The 17530-nt window shown below is 38.6% G+C and overlaps 1 protein-coding gene across 1 annotated transcript; it reads right to left on the bottom strand.

Annotated features, from left to right (window-relative positions):
• Window positions 1-5251: 5251 nt before the first annotated feature.
• LOC145101015 (putative carboxylesterase 13) lies at window positions 5252-6503 on the bottom strand. The gene has a single exon (XM_079038186.1). It carries the CDS (start codon window positions 6433-6435, stop codon window positions 5437-5439), a length of 999 nt encoding a protein of 332 aa, XP_078894312.1. The 5' UTR covers window positions 6436-6503; the 3' UTR covers window positions 5252-5436.
• Between the last annotated feature and the right edge of the window lie 11027 nt (window positions 6504-17530).

The raw sequence follows: 17530 nt of genomic DNA, 5'->3' as shown, positions 1-17530 counted from the left end.
GACATTCCTCTTCATACTTCGAATTTTCAGAACACGGCAAATAGAAATATTAAGACAATATTATAGCAAGAAACTGGTAAAGTATCACGTTTTTCATTATGAATCGTATTCCATACACTTTGGGTATAGGATCGATTGCATATGCTATAATATTTGACCGTTTTAAAATTTTCCAAATGCCTTGGGCATTTAGAGGGAAAAAGGGAATATAACTGGATTTGACTAAAATAATTAAACAACTGTCAAGGACAATCTAAGGTTCGCCAAGGATCGGTCGCTTGCGGACAATTGGAAGTATAGTCATATATGGACCATATTGGCATTATTATGAATAGATAAGATTCTATTTAGAATGAGTTGTCATATGGGAAATATGAAAATGTTTCCTTATTGGGAGTTAGACGTTAAGAATCTATGTCTAGATTAGAAACTTCTATGCAAGAAGGATGTTCAAAGGAATGTACTTTGAATGTAAGACTTCATGTCTATGGAATTGTCTTGTAACAATATCCAATAGAGCACTTTGTAATTTCATTGGCAAAGTCTTGGTGACTTTGGCGCTATGATATTACGAAAGGACCATTGCATAAAATGTTAGAGTCTAACATATTCTAGTAGTGGCGAGAATTTTGTATTCTTACACTAATGGATTAGGAATTGTGAAATGAGCATCATTGGAAATGTGTTCATTTGATCTATTTCAAAAAGTAAAGACCATAAGAAAACATAGTGTGCACGCTGAGAGCATGGGGCAGTTGTTATAATTCAAGTAAGATGTTGATTACCCAAAACAACAAATAATGAGTAATCAATATGGTGATTAAATAAAAATGTTTCATTTACACTCAAAGGAATGGGACCATATAGGATTAATATTATTCTTGTGTGTTCACTTTGCATGTTTTGACTTCTTGAATAATAAGATTATTCAAACCCTCCACAGTCGCTCATACTTTGGAAGTAGGTATGAATGAAGACTGTCATGAATCCGTCTGTAGATTGACTAAAGCGTTTAGACATAACACAAGTTTGCTGCAGAATTCATGAGTGCTGCTATAAGATTAGAGTATTGGATTAAACCCACGCTCACTTGGATCACTTCATGGATTTTATCACTAGTGATTGTAATATGTGTCCTATGTATGTTAGGATGTTGTTATGTTGTAGAGAGTTGTTAGGAAAGTAGACTAGTATAGTAAGTTGCCTGTTATATTGAAGTGATGATTTTTTGTTTGTTATATATGTCAACATGTCATATTGTGAGTTGAGGGCGGTCCAACTTTATGCTAAAGGTCAACACACTCGGGCGGACCAACTTAGTGTTGAACAACATTTTTTGTATGGATTATATATATATATATATATATATATATATATATATATATATGTATAATGTGGTATATGGTATTTATGTGTACTGAATGTAAACCTATGATATTTTAATGTAAAAGAGTTTTAGAGTTATTCTATTATGTTTTAAAAATGAAAAAAATATGTTTGAAAATCCGGATGTTAGAAGTTGGTATCATAGCTCATGTTTGAGGGATTTGGATGAAAACTCGTGTGATTTCAAACTCAAACTTAGGATCTAAGGATTTTTACAAACATTTTTGAAAATGATTTTAATACAAAGAAAAAGGATGTGATGCATACAATCAGACGAAGCTAACAAATGAAAGTGATTCCCAATACGGATATACATGCTATATCTACTGATATATGAACTGTTAGAAGTGAATGCTAAAATGGAGGCTAAGGATGTTTTCAGGAATTGCATGTTCAAATTTCCTGATATGATGTGTCGTAGCCTAAGAAATTGCTTGTTATGTGCTACTTGAAACTTGTGCTGATATTCTATAATTATTGAGTGTATACTATAGAATTATACATAACTAGGATTTTATAGCCTTAGAGTGCTTGATTTAGCTTTAGTTCTTGATCCTTATTTGGTTGTGGACTTACTATAGAGTCATTTATCTAATTGTTTATCCAATCCTATATTATGTATGACTTGCATACACAAGATGTTAGTAGAGACTTTTACATGGTACTAGAGATGTGAGTTGAGGGAATCTTAGAAGGAAAGTTGTAGAAAAGTTTAATGTTGGGCTCTTTTAATACTAGGTGTGAGATGAGGCCAAGAAATAGTTGAGTATAGTGATTCGAAACATTATGAAAAATCTTGGAACTAGTACGGATAGGTATGAAAGGTAGTATGGCCTATAGTACCAGAAGCACATGATCCAAACAGGAATCAGGAAAGGCCGCAAGGTTGCCAAGGAACTGGTAATGGTTTGGATATCATGAGGTAATTCTGTGATTATGTATTAATCTTTTCTCTTTTATATCTTTAGTATGGTGATGACTAGATTTAGCGGTTCTGGTTCTGGAGCGGAATCGGACGAATAAGGTCCGAGTGAGACCGATATTCATGATTTGATAGTTGCTGAGATATGTACGATAGTAAGACTGATGATTCTGGAAATGTTTGGGACTTTCAAGACAGAGTTGATCACCATGTTCAATGAGTGATATGCTTTTGTCGCTAATACTGCTACCATCGTAGTCGTTGCTGTTGTTTCTGCTGCTAGATTGCCAGGAAATAAGGTAATGTCGTACCTTGAATTCAATAACACAAAACCCTTATAGTTTGATGTTATCAAGGAACCAATTGTTTCTATGAGAAGGATTTTGGATGTTGAGAGATGTTTATATACTTATGGTTGTATAGATAACTTGAAGTTTTATATATATATATATATATATATATATATATATATATATATATATATATATACGTAATCTTCTTCGTTGCGGAGCGAGAGACTAGTGGAACTTGGTCTCAAAAGACCTTTTACACATTGAGAAGAGTGCAATGCACTAGGGGCAGTTTGATGAAATGTTCATGAAATAATATTTCCCATTGGTGGAAAAGGAGTGATTGGATCAGGAGTACTTGTCGCTGAAGTAGACGACATGTCCTACTGGTAGAAAAGGAGTGACTGGATAAGGAGTACTTTTCGCTGAAGTAGACGACAGAGTTGGTGACTGAGATCACCAAGATGTTCACCGAGAGGGATTTGTTTAGCCCATAGTATGCATCTCGGAGCAGGTTCATATATATCATGTTACTTGAGTATGCTGAAGACCGAGATCAAGGAGTTTGTGTCAATCACCTAGTACCGAAACCTAATAATAGTTACGGTCACATGCCAGGTAGAGAGAGATTTAGTTAGAGACTTTGAAGAAAGAGAAAACGCAGACTCAAGTTTAGTCTCAGCCAACCACTAATTGGTTCAAGCCCACTGATTCGAAGACTAGGGATAGAAGGGTGATGCAGTTGTAATAAGTGTGGAAAGGCTCATAAGGGCTGTTGCCATGGAGGAACTTGAAGCCATAAATGTGGCAAGGAGGGGCATATTGAGGAATCAGTGGAAGATGAGTTTTGCTGAGGAATGAGTGAGAGTAAATCTGGTTTCTCTGGTGTTTTATGAGTAGACGAAGACGCTTGGATCGATAGAAGGAAAGTGTTTATTGTTGGCTGCCGATGCTTGTTCATATTGAGGAATGCGTGGGAGATGAATTTCGTTGATTTCTCTGAAGGGTTGTGAGGAGGAAAAGGTGTGCAACATCATTAATTTATTTCCTTTTATTAACCTTTTTTATGTGTTGAGAATATGAATTAGTTGGAAACAAAACATATTATCTCCATTATACCTTTGCGTTGTTTGCTATAAGACAGGAAAAAGTGTATACTTTTATGGTGTACCCACTTAATCTAATCAATCAATATAATAATCTTACGGTTATAAATACAGCTTTATAGTTCTATGAGTTTAGGTTGGTTTTTACAATGACCCTTACCATATATATATATATATATATATATATATATATATATATATATATATATATATATATATATATATATATATATATATATATATATATATATATATATTGGATCAAATGGTGACTAAGAAATAAGTGAAGACTGCGGGGATAAATCTTTGCTGCAAGTTTGAAAAATTAAAAGGTGGAGATTTGATTTTATTTCTCGTTAATATCTCGTGATATGATATGACATTTTTGTATTTATGTGTGAGATTTTGACATTTTCACACAAATATAAAATCTTTGGAGGTTAAATGGGTAAAAGGAAGGAGGAAAAAAAGGAAAAAAAAAACTTCCAACATCAATTTCCAAACCCCTCCCCTTCCTGTCGTCATCTTTTCTCTCTTTGCCACATGTCAAACCCTCATTTGGTGAGTTTTTTCTACCCATCTCATTTTTTGGCCATAACTTTTTTTTTAAAATATTGAAAAAACCAAAGTTTTTAAAAGTTAATTCTCTACAAAATGAGCACAATCATTTTTAATTTTAAGAAATATTAATTTTTTTAAAAATTTAAACATAATATGATGTAAATTGTGTTGATACAAAATATTATGATTAAAAAAACTTTTGATTTAACTTGTATATGATATTTAGTTTGTTATGATCTATAAATATTTAGACTAAAATATTTTATAATCCTTAATTATATCTTTTATGATTAAAAATTAAATGATTCCAAATATATAATCATCCTTAATTTTCTTTTTGAACAAAAACTATATTTAATTAAATATATTATTGATCCAAAATCATATGATTAAAAAATGATTTGATTCAAAATACTATGATTCAAAATATTATGATTGAAAATTTTATGATCCAAAAATAATATGATTCAAAAAAGTATCAACAAAAAATATTTTGATGATTAATATTCTTCTTATTTAAAATTTTATAATTGTTAAACATTAAAAACTCAAACCGATATTTAATTTAAAAAATTTTAAATTTTAAAAAAAAAAAATACTAGTATCATCAAATACGAAGTAAAAAGGGGATTGCTTATTAGTCATTTTCGACTGGAAAAAGACCCGGAACCCCAAAAAAAAAATTTTAAAAAACAACGTAAAAAATAAAAAAAAAAAGCAAAAAAAATAAAAACGAAAGAAAAAGAAAATATAAAAAAACATTAAAACCGAACATATATCTATTTAAATATTTTTTTTTTAAATTTTTTAACGGAAAAAAAATAAAATAAATAATAAAACTCATTTAAATGATGTTTCATAGACGTTCGTAGCACGTGATTAAACCTTCGAATCTGTGTTAGTTACCAAAGACGTTGGTCGAATCCAAATATAATATTTTTTAATTACTCACCGGAACCAGACTATGTATAAATATTCATTCAGTATAATCGAAATATATTTCATTTAGTCTCGTTTATTTATTCTATCGCTTCAAAAAGTAATTTTGAGCATATACAAAGTCCATGGAAAAACAAAATCTAAAAGGAACACACCTTTATTCATAGACATGTTTTTACCACTCATTTAGTTACTAGGATTAAAACATGTTATAACCACTCTGTACGTACGCTTACTCGTCCCCATTGATGAAAGAACACATACTCTTGAACAAAGTTGTTGCGTTTTCACGAAAAGGTGGAAACAAATGGAAAGCATGTCCCTCTCCTTTGGCTTTAATTATATCTACTCGCCCATTCCATCCACTTTTCCCCAGAACTTCATAATAGTAGCGTCCTCTATCCCTCAACAAATCTTTCTCAGCCACAGAAACAAGTACCTTTTCACACCCTAACATCCAAAGAGTCGGGTCTTTTGACGGGTTTATTAACGGGTCATCCAAACTGCTAAATGATGGGTTCATTACCCGCCATAGTTTTTCTATGATATTTCTTTCCTTAACATCAGCATTCACCTCACCACCAATTAGTGTTTCTCCCCAGAAGTATGGATGGATCAAGACAATCCCAGAAAGCTTCACTCGATCACCAAAAGCATCCAAGTCTTTTCCTAACCCAATCCGCATCCCCATTTGGTGAGCTATGTTTGCACCAGCACTTTCCCCACCAAAGAAGAGACGTTCAAAATCAGCATAGTCATTAAGCCATGACTCCATGCCATTTGTTGTTGCATGAGAAGCAGCCCATTTGATGGCTTCCCAAGAATCATCGTATTGAGTTGGATAGATATGTTCGGGGGCGCTTCTGTAATCAACAGAAACGATGATGGTTTGTGCTTCCAAAGCAAGCCTGTTAAGGAAGGGTTGGAACATGGCACTGAAGGCTGTTCCAACAACGAAACCACCACCGTGGAAGTAAATAAGGACAGGGAGTTTGTGTTCTTGGGAGGTAATAGCTCCTGGCAAATAGATTCTGGCGGAGAGGCCTGTTTCCGGTGAGATTTGGACATCTTTGGAGAGAACTCCGGTGGTGTGATCGGTTGAGGGAGGGGTGGTCTCTTCTCCGACTAGTCGTTCAATACGACCATTTTTATGGATAAGTATAAACGGGGAAAGGTCATGGTGTATCTCTTCAGGGTGTGATAAAGGCAATGGAGCGAAGGAGAAGGCCATACGTTGTTTAAAACCGGAGAAAATCCGGTTTACTCAAAACGAAGAGTTGTTTTAAAAAGGAGTGGATGCTTAATGCTTTAGTATTTATTTGTAATGGTTCCCAATAGTGTTAATGTAAATGTTCACTAGGTAATTAACTTTAGTTATGTTAGATGTTATTATATTGTTGGCCCTTTTAGATTAATTAATGGCCCTTATCTTTTATTTGTAACATATATATTCTGATAAATGAGAAGGGAAGATCTCAAGCGATTATGGTGAATAAGACAAATAAGAAGAAAATAAAGCGAGTGACCAACAAATTTTTTAATAAGAAATTAGAATACGAATTTACATTTGTGTAACCTAAATATGTGTAAAATTAAAAGGCAAATAGGAGTTTATGCAATTCATGTAAATGAATTGACTTCGATGGGCAAAAAATAATCTCTGAAAACTTTATAACGAATACTGAGTACTAAAAAGGTAAAATTTGAACAAAATTATTTAAGTAAAATGATACACATGAAATTGTGACAACTATTCAATAATAAAAAGGAGCATTTTTTGTAATATAAACACACGATGATTGAAAAAAAATATTAATCACATTTTTCGAATTTTAATTGATTATTTCAGATTATGTAAGTTAAGTGTCACACATACCATATCTTTGATTGTATTTTAGGCATATTTGTTTTATAAGGGCATTTACCATTAAATTTAGGATGTTGCTAAATTGACACCCTTAACCATCTTATAAACATTTTTAATAAAAGTTAGCCTATAATTAAATATTTATAACCTGTGTTTTTGGAAAACAATGTAAATTCATCTAATCAAAATACCTTAAAAGCCATATAGGGTGTCCATATGAAAAAATGAAATGTTTTTTTAGCTAACCCCTAAATTTATTATAGTTTAATGGACTCATTCTATTTTAAATATAACTTTGCTAAAATTTTCTTATAATGCATTGACATCTATAAAGTTTCATAAAATACATGAATTGTCTCTCCTATAAATGTAAAAATGTACGTGAGGTCCCTATTTTAAAAAAAATGAATTCAGATCGTCTCTCGTTTGCTTAAAACTTGTATGTTTCATCCATCGAAGACGAATTTGTTGCAAATTTGGTCCATGTCAAATCCGAAATGACTATAATACCCTTTGTTTATTTATTTTCAATTTATTATTTATCTATTGATTATTGTTAATTAAATTTAGAAAAAAAATGGTTCCTCCGTTTATTCATCTTTTCTCTCATTTTGATAACTAAAACTTCACCCTGTAACATTCTATTTCGAGAAGTTTCTTATTTCAGGATTGATGGGATTAAAACAACTTTTAATCTATGAAGATCGATTAGATGTTGAACAAGTATATGAATATGAAACAGCAAGAACACAATATTAAAAACAAAGCATAACGCAATATTAAGGACAAAACAGCTTGAATCAATCGTGTCGAATGATTAAATAAAATCCTTAGAAGAGCTCGATTAAGAACATCAACTGTAAAGGATTGGAAGATTACAAGAACGATTACTGGAAAATATTGTACTCTTGATAAATCGCTATATCGATAATCTCTAGAATCTTAACCTAATATGCATGCAAGCATTAACTTAAATACTATACATAAAAGGCTCTCGGTTGGACAGGCCCAAACCGGAGAATAAAAGGCTAATCTAACGAGCCCAAAAGACGCAACATCAAAACTCTTTTCAGCCCAACAATCTCCCCCTTTGCGTCAATTTGGAGCGAGACCTTCACTTCCTACTTGGGCCGGCGGCTGAAGCTGGTACCTTCTTCTTCACGGTACTAAACAGACACTTGGTTATGGAAAGGATGGTCTGTCTAAACCGGATGTACCAATTGATCATATCATTGAAGTACTTGATATCATCAGCCGAATTGTCTTTACACTGTTTGATGATGAATAAGATGTGCTCCAAGCAAGTTGTAGTGTAAAGATGTTTGTCAGCTAAAGCGAAGAGACATTTCTGTCCTTCGGCTCTAGTGAACATCACAGAGTTTCGCCTCGAATCTATCTTGCCCATTTGCATTTGATTCAGATCACTGGCCGATCCCACAGGCTTGACTTTCGGTTTCTTCTTAAAAACTGTGGCAACCTCCTGATCCATTAGGGCCACCTCCATGATATAGCATGCCAGCATCCTTTTGACATGGTCTAAGATGGGACCATATTCGGCTTCGTTTGTCAGCAGGATATTGTACAAGACTATCCAATCATGAGGGTTCAGATTGGGCAGATCCGCCAGAGAGATCATGTGAGCAGTTCTTGCAGATCCTCGGATAAGCTTGAACTTGACGTTAGTGAATCTCCCCACGGCAAAAGGCTTCATCACCCGAACATTGACAATCTTCTGGGCGCTCCATGTAAGGTATTGAGGGCGAGCGGCCTCCAGGTAGAAGTCAACGAGCTCCCTGTCAAGCTCATCGTTCGGATGCGGGACTTCAGAAATGTTGGAGAAGGCGTGGAAGATGAACGCCTTTCGAGTCAGTGGCATATCGAACTGCGAATCGATGGTGTTGTTGCAGTCGAACGATATCACCGGCTCGAGCCATAGTATGCTTGGAGTCTCTATGGCCTCTTTTATCAAACGATCCCTGGTCCAGGCAGGGAAGAGCAACTTTCGGCTCTCAAGGAGATCGTGGGCTTCTTTTTGCTTTCGTTCGGCTTCTTCAGCCTCACGCGCCACACGACTGGCATCACCTTCAGCATTGCGACTGTTTTCCGTTTTAACATGTCCGCAATGGTCTCCTTGTCTTCATCTTCATCTTCATCTTCATCCTCTGCTATGTGTTTGCCCTTGTTCTTCACACCCGAACCCGAGGCATGACCAGTTGGGGGTGGTTCGGTTGTGTGAGTAGCTTTGGAGGACGGAGGTGGTTTCGATCCTTTCTTCTCATCTCCCCCTTGTTTCGGAATGGACACGAAACTCGGAAGGCCTTCAATTTTGCTTAAGAGGGCCATGGCCGGGGAGAGCTTTTCAGCGAGGGTGCGCCTCACCGAATGATTAAGGATGGGGTCGTGTGCTTCCAGGATGTTGCATAGAGCTGCGTGGACATCCGAAACACACGTCTTTATGACTTCCCTCTCGGATCGAAGAGCTTCCAATTGTTCTTGAGAGTTGGAAAGCTGCGTGCTCTTGACCTTTAGGGCAGTTGTTTTACTCGCCAGAACGTCCATCAGAGAGTTCTCTGCCGCAAGATCCTCTTGTAGTTTTGCCAGACGGGCATCGATGGAGGCACGGAGTGCCGAGTTGTCGTCGCTGATATTTTGTCGGAGGGTAGCGAACGAAGTCAACTCCGTCGAGACGAACTTGGCCAATTGCTGAACAATCGGTTCCAGAGTTGTCTTTGTGGCATTGGCGCTTTCCTGCAGAGACTTTAGCAGGGCAGAAGCGTCGGAGAATAGTTTATCGACTTTTTCGGTCGCAGCCTCACAGGCTCGGGTGGAGGCGTCTATAGCAGCAGTAGCTGAAGCCACTGAGTCATGTTGAGCCCTGGAGAAGGCATCAACTATCTTCTGAAGGGCAGCTTCAGATAAGGATGACTGCTGGTTGGAAGAGGAGGCGAGAAGTTGATCAACCTTCTCGTTAAGCTCGCGAAGATGCTTCTTTGTCACTGGAGCATCATCCTCCTCATCACTTTGAACTTGAAACGGACTATAGTAGACCGAATCAAAGTTCATGTGATCACCACCAAGGTATTGATCATCGCCATCGGAGGCGGCGTCTGGAGATTGAGGTGGTGGTGAAGCAGGGGGTGTTGTGGGTTTGGTTGGTTCAGGTTGAGTGGGTGGGGGGTTAGTTTCGGGTGGTGGTGGTGTATGGGTTTCGGGTTGTGGAGGTTCGGTTACGGGAGGGGTTTCGGTTACAGGTGGTGTTTCGGTTGATGTGGTGAATATGGGTGGGGGTATAGGGAATGAGGTTGGTGGTATAGTAGGGTTTATGGTGGGAATGGAAATAGGTATTGTGGGTGGAGGGGAAGGAACTGGGGATTGGTGAAGTTCCATCTCCGGGGTTGGGGACCGAGGAGGTGTGTTGCCTCGTTGTGGAGATTCGTCTCCTTGTGAGCCCTCAGAGTCCGAACTCCCACCTTCGGATTCGCTTGAAGAGGAGGGTATGAGGAACTTTCGTTTCGGTTGGGTCTTCCTCCTTTTCGGTTGTGGGGATGAAGCAGGTTTCTGTTGTTTACGCTTCTTTGGAGAAGGTCCCTTTGGAGCTTTGGACACTTGCTTTCCCTTGTCACCCTTTTTGCCCCTGGCCACCGGTTTGTCGGCATCATGAATTGATCGCAGCATGTCCGGTGTCAGTTCCCTCGGACCAGTTTGGCGAAACTCCTTGATCGTTCTGATCAATCTGCTATCTGCTGGCACATCAGCATACATCGACTCCGGGATAGAGCCAATGAAGGAGAATTTCGATGCATCGGATACGATGATCTTCTTGGTATGAAAAGTACCAATAGAAGACATCGGTGCACCGTCGGCTGTGGGAACGTTAAACTTGTCCATAGCCCATCTGGTGATCAAGATCCAGAACCGGGCCAGCGACACCTCGGAGTGTCGGGAAGAGAAAGAGAGGCTCTGAATCAGTTGTTGCCAAAGGACAAATCCATAGTCCAGATTGATCCCGTTGTACACCCCATACATAATTGACAGGAAAAGACGACTGGCCCCATCCGATCCTGAGCTCCTTTCTGACAGTCCCTTGAAGAGAACTGTAAATAACCCATTCCACTGGGGCGGTAGGCAGGACTTCTTGAACCTTGCGACGGAGGTAAGAACTTCCGTGTAGCCCATGTTGTAGAACATGTTGTAGAGCATACCAACCGGAATCGTCTCCGGGTGAACACGCGATGGGTCAGCAACAAACCCAAGCATGGTGCAGAAGCGGGGACGAGAAATCGACGTCTTGTGTTCCGCCACTTCGAAAAAGACCCTGTCGACGGCCTTGTCGTAGTAAGCCGTGGCGTAGACCTGAGATAAGGCCACCATTGGCACCGTTTCAATCCGTGACAGTGCAGGAGCAAGCTGGGAGTATTTGAGACACTCGATGACCGGCGACATATAAGAATCATACGCCAGTGGGTTGAGATCAATCACGAGGCATTGCTGAGGACGAATTGGAAGAATCTGAGAAGTAGCATGAACGGAAGAGGATTCAGCCATTGTTGCAGGTTTGGAGAAGAAGATAACCGGGAGAGAGTTTGGAAGTATGTTTGCTTTGGAAATTATGGGGCAGTAAAGAGGTAAAAGGTGGTGTTGATGGGTTTTTATAGTAGGTGATAGGAGAGAGAAAAATCGTTTCAAATCTCTTATGGAAATACGAAACGGGTTATTTGGAGTGACTGATTGGTGACAGTTGGGACGTGCGATGATCACGTAGGAGAGAGAGTGTCAGATTCCTAGGATCACGCCGCCCAATAAGCGCCGGTTCAGAGAAAGAAATCGTTTCCATTTCCACACGCGCCTGTAACTTCAGAGATATGACGCTTCGACATTGCACACGCGTCCTCAGGTGTCAGAAAAAGCGCGGCCGTTTCAAATTCACGCGCCCTCCTTTTTACCGTCGTTTGAATTTCTATCCTTTGAACTCCCGTCGAGTCAGCAACTTTTTGTCTTATCCCCTTTTAAACGGCTGTTTCCAATTAATGATCCACGTGGCTAATTTTTTGACCACAACTTCATTTGTAACCATCCAGTAAATATCCAGCCTGTAAAATAATTAGTAACGGAATTTTTGAAAATCTTGGATTTTCGTGCAAAGAGTGTAAAAAAAATAAAGAAGTAAAGCAACTCTTTTTAGGATAATCTGTGATGTCAATAATGACACGAAACTGATGATCCCGGACACGAATCTCTTCCTTCAAGGTCCAGAAGAACCTCAAAGTGTTAGTGTGGAATCCCGTTGAATTACGATCAAACATTTATTAAGAAATGATGAAAGGCTTCTTTTAATTAGGCTAATTAATGGTGGTTTCGCTTTGATTCATCAATGCAATTCTTGATATAAGAACGAATGTGAACAAAGTACTTGTGAGACCGGTGTAGTCTGTTGAACAAGTAGGTTGGAGTTGATTTTGAAGTGGCTTGGATTAATATGAAATCTCAGAAAAAAAATTTAAAACTGGATCCCATGGGAAGAAATGTTATGGTGTGTAACAATTTCATTGGAACCACGCAAAAAGAAAAGAAATTGAGATTTCATGAAGGTACATTCGTCAATTCATTGGTGAAAACTTGATCAAGTTAATTGGTCACCGTCAATTCGTTGGTGTTGAATTTTGGGTTTCACTCAGCTCGTAGTGGCACGAAGCTAAGATCATAAACACAGATGTTGTGTAACCATAAACCTCAGTGGTAGTTTCTGAGAGTCTCAAGGGTTACAATGATGAAACGAATGTTATGGAGAAGTGTAATGGGGATGGTGAAAGAAGACATAGTACCTCTGCTGCGAACAAATGGACCAAGCAGGAGACTCTGAACTCATGTGAGAAAAGAGTGAGGTAGCTCACGATTAGAATAAATGAGTTAGCCTTATTGGGAAGACAAGGTTTGTGTATACCAGGTCATGAAGGCTATTATTCAAAATCTTATGAGGCTTGGGACACATACAGCAGCATGCTTCTAGGGACACTTAAGTAAGGCATCGAATATATTCCCATAAACAAATGAGCACACACAAAAAAATTTTTTTTTTTTTTTGGATTTTTGATATTATTTAAAAAAAAATATAAAATATTGAAGAAAAGAAGAAAAAAAAATAATAAAAAAACTTTCGAAAAATTGAAAAGCCGAACCCGAACGTTCGGTTGGTTTCGGTTGGAAAAAGTTGAAAAACCGAACCCGAACCTTCGGTTGGTTTCGGTTCAGGAAAATTTTGAAAAACCGAACCCGAACCTTCGGTTGGTTTCGGTTCAGGAAAATTTTGAAAAACCGAACCCGAACGTTCGGTTGGTTTCGGTTCTTGAAAACTTTTAAGAAACCAAGGAGTTTAGATATGCAATATATAAAAAAAACTTTTTACACAAAGAAAAACAAATTTTGCATAAGAAATATACAACACAGAAAAACTACCTTTGAAGTAATGAGCGAGTGAAATGGTTGAACCGAACCCGAACGTTCGGTTGGTTTCGCTTCTTACGTTTAAGATTGAGAGGTAGTGTGAGGAACTGACTCTGATTCCATCATTCCTAGCCCTTGCAATATTTTATTGAACGATGCTTCTGGAAGAGCTTTGGTAAAGACGTCAGCCAGTTGATCAGTGGTTCTTACGAAGTGAACTTCGACATTTCCATCTTCCACATGATCTTTGATGAAGTGATACCTCAGTGCTATGTGTTTGGTTTTAGAGTGTTGCACCGGGTTATGACAGATCCTAATTGCACTTTCAGAGTCACAATATAGAGGGATCTTCTTCATATTGAGTCCATAGTCTCGAAGTTGACTCTGGATCCAAATCACTTGTGATGTGCAGGATGCAGCGGCAATGTATTCCGCTTCAGCAGTAGACAGCGACACACATGTTTGTTTCTTGGATTGCCAGCTGACCAACTTCCCATCAAGAAATTGACAGCCACCAGTTGTGCTTTTGCGGTCGAGTCCACATCCTCCAAGGTCAGCATCAGAATAGGCTTGAACGAAGAAGCCTGAATTGGATGGATACCATAGACCTAAGGAGGCGGTTCGCTTGAGATAGCGTAGGATGTTCTTCACTGCCAACATGTGAGGTTCGCGTGGGTTAGCCTGAAATCGAGCACAATAACATACAGAAAACATGATATCAGGCCTGCTAGCAGTTAGATACAGCAGTTGGATCGGAAGATAATGGATACCTCATATGGGAAGCCATCATCAATGGACCATTTTCTCATTCTGCAACGTCCAGAATCGTTAAGACTCAAAAGGAGTACAATGACCTGCTAAAGGACGTGAAGGATATTGCATAAGATGAAAAGGACAAATTCCAGTGTAATATTAAGGCATTAAGGTTGATTAGATTCGCCCTTCAGTCCGACACATTCAGATTGGTCAGCTCATGCACGACGGCAAAGGAAGTTTGGGATAGACTTCGTGAACTGTATTCTACAGACGTGGATCTTGAACATTCTATCCAAACTTTGCTTTTATCTGAGTTTGGAGAATTCAGGCAAGGGGCCGAAGACACAGTGACCCAGACGTTTGATCGCTTCAATCATCTTCTTAGCAAGATGATCAAACACGATATTGAAAGGAAGCTTATCGAGCAGAAGGTTACTTTCTTGAATGGACTGAAGTCTGAATGGAGAGCAGTGGTTTCTACAGTCAAAGCCCATGAGCAGTTTAAATCATACTCCTTGGCGAAACTGGTGGGTATTCTAAAGTCCCAAGAGAAGATTGTGGTGCAAGAGAAGAACGTCGTTTCGAGTCTTGGTTCGTTGGCCCCCCTATCTAAAAGTAAAGCTGTGATGGAGGATGAAGACCTCAACTTGGAGGAATATGATCTCACGTCTGAGGATTATGCGATGATGGTGTCCAATCCTAAGAGGTTCATAAAGAAGAGATTCCCCAGCAATAAAAACCGAAACTGGAAGGGGAGTTACAGCTCAGAAAAGGTAAACAATGAACCGAAGGCTGAGGAGCCCAAGAAGGAACCGAAGGTGGATGGCGATTCCGGAGTAAGTTGTTTCTACTGTGGTGGGAAAAACCACTATGCTAAGGACTGTGTTCTTAAGAAGATGGCTGAAAAGGACGATGGAAATGATGAGGAAGCTGTGTTGCAGAAGAGACTGGATGAGTTGAGAAAGAAGAAGTCTACCGCTAACCCTTCTATTAATGCTCTTATTGTGCAGGGTTCGGTTAATGATGACGAGTTCGGTAGCACGGAAGTTTGGTCTACTGACTCAGAAGACGATGAAGTGAGGAAGCCTACCCATGGAAAGGCTTATGTAGCTAAGGAGGAAAGCAGTGGAGGAAAATGCTTCATGGTGTCTGACGTATCACAAATGAGGGGATACAACACCGATGGTGGAAGCGATGGACTGAAGGTGCAGGAAGACATGTGCTTTACGGCCAAACTCCTCAGTCAGCAGTTCAATGAGCTCGACGAACTGATAAAGAAGGTACAATCGGTTTTTATTTCATCTAAAGTACCATCATCCTCATATGAGAAAGAACTAAAAAACGTTAATACAAGAATTTCTCATCTAGATAGTAGCTTAACTCAAACTCGAGTCACCAATTCTAACCTAACTGATCAATTAAGCAGGGTGGCGTCGAAGAGTGAGGAGCGGAGAATGTGGATCGAGTTAAAGGAGTCGGAATTAGTTAAAGTTAAAGACGAAAACATTTATTTGCAGAGAGACAATTTAAAATTGTTAAAACAGCGAAATGTTTTTTGTTTAATTGCTAAACGTTTATATTCTAATATTACTCAGCTCCACTTGGATTGTGAAATAGGCCAAAAGATCCATCGCATGATTTTGCCCTTCCTAGAGTTTAAGGAGGATGAAATCGATGCCGAAGCCTATAATTGTGAGAGTGTGATATCGTCTGATGATATCAATTCGACCTATATGTATGGACTGGACAAAATTGAGTCCTTCATTAAATCCAAGGACCACAAGGACATGCTTAAAAAACTTTTGGATGAAAATGACAGACTTAAACTGAGAACCGAAACCATGCAAAAATTTGACTCTTTAAACTCCAACATAAGCTCAGAAAACAAAATTGATATTGAAAATGCATCTGAGCGTAACGAGGACGAAAACATGAGTGAAATTTCTGTAGGGGACACGGTTGACTGCTCAGAATTTGTTAAAAGCGAACCTGAAAACCACAAGAATCTTATCTCTGAAAATTCAATAGAGTTCGCTTGATTGTCCCAACAAAAGTCCCCGAAATTAGCAGAGAAAGCAGTTGTGTATCAAAAGGTCAGGATCACTCCAAATCAAGTATACAAGGTGACTGGAGTGACCGAACATCAAACAGCTGAACTCACGGCTATTGTAAATGAAGACAATGCTGATGGCTGTGATGAGTACTTCTGGGAAGCTCCAATAGATAATGCAAACGAAACCGTTGGCTTATCTGAAAGAACCTCCTGGATGAGTAAAGGAAGATACATACCTGAACCCTTGAACAAGCCGGATAATTTCAATGAGCCAAGCACCAGTGGTACGAAAGATATTCCTCAGGAGGATGAAAGATCAGCAAAAGAAGATGATACCTCAGCTCAAAGTGAAACTCCTTCAGACATTCCCTCTACTTCCTCAGTTCAAAGTGGAACTTCTTCAGATATTCCCTCTGCTCCCTCGGCTCAAAGCAAAACTCCTTCAGTTCAAAAGGAATCAGCCAAAGAGAAACCGAAAACGAAAGCTAATATTCATCATCAACCTAAGCAGATGAGGAATAGGAAGAGAGAAAGGAACCTAAGATACAGGAAGAACCTTTCTGAAAGGAAACAATTCTGGCAATCCCAGAATGCTTACTTCTCACACCAAGACAAGAATCTGAAGTATGAAATCAATCCTGTAGGAAAGCCTGAAACTCACAACAACCGAAAGCCAAGGTTCGGTTCACAAGAAAATACCAACCGAAGGCAAAGGTTCAGTTCTGAAAAAGACTTCAACCGAAACCAAAGGTTCGGTTCCGAGACAAACTTCAACCGAAAGTCAAGGTTCGGTTCACAAGACGATTCCAACCGAAAGCAAAGGTTCGGTTCTGAAGTTAAAAGAGAACAAGACTCTAAGGTCAGTCCCTCCAATGCTCAAAAGCAAAAGGGTCACCTAGAGTCTCCAGTCAAGAAGCCATCTCCATCTAAACCCACTTCTTCTACCTCTTCTAATTCGTCTACCAATTCATCTCCATCTTGCTCTAAAGCAAACTCTGTCCGTTCTCATCCGTCAGCTGAACAAAAGGGCAAGCAGCAAGTCAATGAATCCAAACCAGAGTCCAAACCGATCACACCCAATCCTAATAAGATAAAAGTTTTTACCATTAAAAAGAAAGATGAAACAACACTCATAAAACGAACATATCTAGTTGACATCTCTCTTACTGTTCCTGTTGCCTTGAAAAGCTCACGTGGACCCAAGAAACT

Source organism: Lactuca serriola, chromosome 1 (assembly GCF_051521515.1).
Source record: "Lactuca serriola cultivar US96UC23 chromosome 1, Lser_US96UC23_V15, whole genome shotgun sequence".
NCBI classification, from domain to species: domain Eukaryota; kingdom Viridiplantae; phylum Streptophyta; class Magnoliopsida; order Asterales; family Asteraceae; genus Lactuca; species Lactuca serriola.
The sequence above is the reverse complement of the archived record's forward strand: the minus strand, read 5'-3'. Positions and strand labels throughout refer to the sequence as shown.

Excerpts from the sequence above, each read along its gene's own strand:
- LOC145101015 (XM_079038186.1), bottom strand. The coding sequence starts at position 6,435 with ATGGCCTTCTCCTTCGCTCCATTGCCTTTATCACACCCTGAAGAGATA.